This window comes from Penaeus monodon, chromosome 34, assembly GCF_015228065.2.
Source record: "Penaeus monodon isolate SGIC_2016 chromosome 34, NSTDA_Pmon_1, whole genome shotgun sequence".
Lineage (NCBI taxonomy): Eukaryota > Metazoa > Arthropoda > Malacostraca > Decapoda > Penaeidae > Penaeus > Penaeus monodon.
The window spans coordinates 9,077,705-9,079,746 of NC_051419.1; the positions used below are offsets into that span (position 1 = coordinate 9,077,705).

Here is a 2,042-nt window from a genome sequence, read left to right on the forward strand (position 1 = left end):
AACGTCAGTCATCTCAATGAGTAAGGTTAGTATTAGGCTCTATGATGTACTTTGTGTTGCTTTTAATAGAAAAGGAAAATACACACTTTAAGACACATTAACAGGAAAAGATTCACATTTGGTTCAGAAACATCTCACCTGGCTACTCTTGTATGTGCTTTCTTGGTTTTTACTTCGGCTGTTGTGAGTGAATTGTGAGGTTTGATGTGAATGATATACATAAACATAAAATTGTCTTTAAAAAGATATGCCCTACACTGTAGGCATATTGCCTGTATAATAGCTCAGGATAATCATGAATGAAATAGTAGTTAACAGTAGGAAAGTAGCTTTTAAATTCCTGCTTGCACGCTCATTGTTGCATGTCTGCTGCTTGTCTTGTTCAGCTCCCTGCCCCGAAAATGGCTTCATGTGCGATGGTGGCCTTTGCATCACCAGTCTGCAATATTGTGATGGTTATTCAGACTGCTTGGATGGCTCTGATGAGCCATTTGCTTGTGGTATGTCCAAGATGATTTATTTTATCATGTACTGTTAGTTTTTTATAATATACTATTTTTATTTTTAAATGGAAAACCATAATGATTCAGGTTAATACCATGGTCTCCCTGAGTGATATCTGGGGCCAGCTTTTACGTGATCCTTTTATATCATCTGATGTCTCATTTTCTTATTCAGCGCTGTGTTTTGATTTCTCTTTGTTTTCTATTTACCTACTTTCTTGTGTGCATCCTGTACCCCATATTTACAGTGAAATGCATATGGACTTTTATGTGTAAGCTGAAATGAGTCTCTAATCACTGGATTAGGATAAGTTAAGAGTTATCATATGTATGTGTTTTTCCTCCGATTATTTTCTGTGCCATGCTCTATATTTTCATATTTGTTTTTGGTGTTGCATTGTCAGGTATTTTAACAAATGGTAACAGAATAGTTTCTGTTAAGGGTACTAATTTTGAAAAAATACCAACAAAAATTTGATATGCCTGACTTCCGCTAGCTAATGAAGGACGAAACTGCACCAGTGAGGAGTTTACCTGTCGGGATGGAACATGCATCAACATAACATCACGTTGCAATGGTCAGATTGAATGCCCAGATAACTCAGACGAACTTGAATGCTGTAAGTTTCACTTCTCCCCATTCAGAATTAATGTTTTTGGAAAATGTAGCGCACCTCTAGTGCCATCCGTCCATTGTGAATCTTCTCTCTCCGACTTCACTCCGGCCCTCTTCAGCATGACTCAGCGTTTTTGGGTATTCCGTCCATGTCCGTCTCATCGTTAATGTTTATTTTTATTTTTTCTTATTTTTGTATAACAAATTTTGAGCCAGAGTGTAGTGTTGTTGTCTAATACTCTTTTATTTTGTTATTTTCCCCTTTTTGGTTATAATTATTTGAAATGATTAAATATGCTCTTTTTTCTGAAGTGCTCTGACTATGAAACCATATATCCCTTGTGGATTTATGGTAGAAGAGTTTTATTTATATATTCATAGTTTAAGAACTTCTGAACATCAAGTAATTTAGAACATACTATCTTTGAAAATCCTAAATTCACCATTACAACTCTCCATTTTCTTTGGCATACTTAAAGGAGGAGAGTACTGCCAGTACTGTGGTAACTGAAATTTGTCAAGTACTATAAAAGTACTAATGGTAATTATATACCTAGTACTTTTTAGTACCACAAACCATAGCCCCGATACTTTTTGCACCAGTACCCCTATAGGTTCTGTTAGTAATCTTGATTTCCATACATTAGTGGCAAACTTTCCTTTTTGCAGTTCTTTTTATACATTGAAAGCATGTTTTCGAGAAATGAGGTACCAGCAGTACTCAACACCTCTGGGTATATGCTTTCATCTCTTTGACTTTTTCTCTTTCTTTTCATTTCTTGTGACTTTTTCCCTATATGCATGGTAGATAGAATGATAATGTAGTCATGCATGAAGCATTATTTATGCCTTTGATGTTATATTATTTGTCATAAGTATCTGTTTAGACATGTTTTCAGTGTCTTAGCAAAAATAATTGTATT

At 35.1% G+C, this 2,042-nt stretch overlaps 1 protein-coding gene across 1 annotated transcript in view; it reads left to right on the top strand.

The window, feature by feature from the left end:
* The window catches only part of LOC119594807 (basement membrane-specific heparan sulfate proteoglycan core protein-like), a gene marked incomplete at its 5' end in the record, with an annotated part of 219,836 nt that overhangs the window by 108,879 nt on the left and 108,915 nt on the right, over positions 1-2,042 (top strand). Inside the window, 1 exon segment of the mRNA XM_037943897.1 lies at positions 1,001-1,123. Within this exon segment, the coding sequence (XP_037799825.1) occupies positions 1,001-1,123 (123 nt within the window).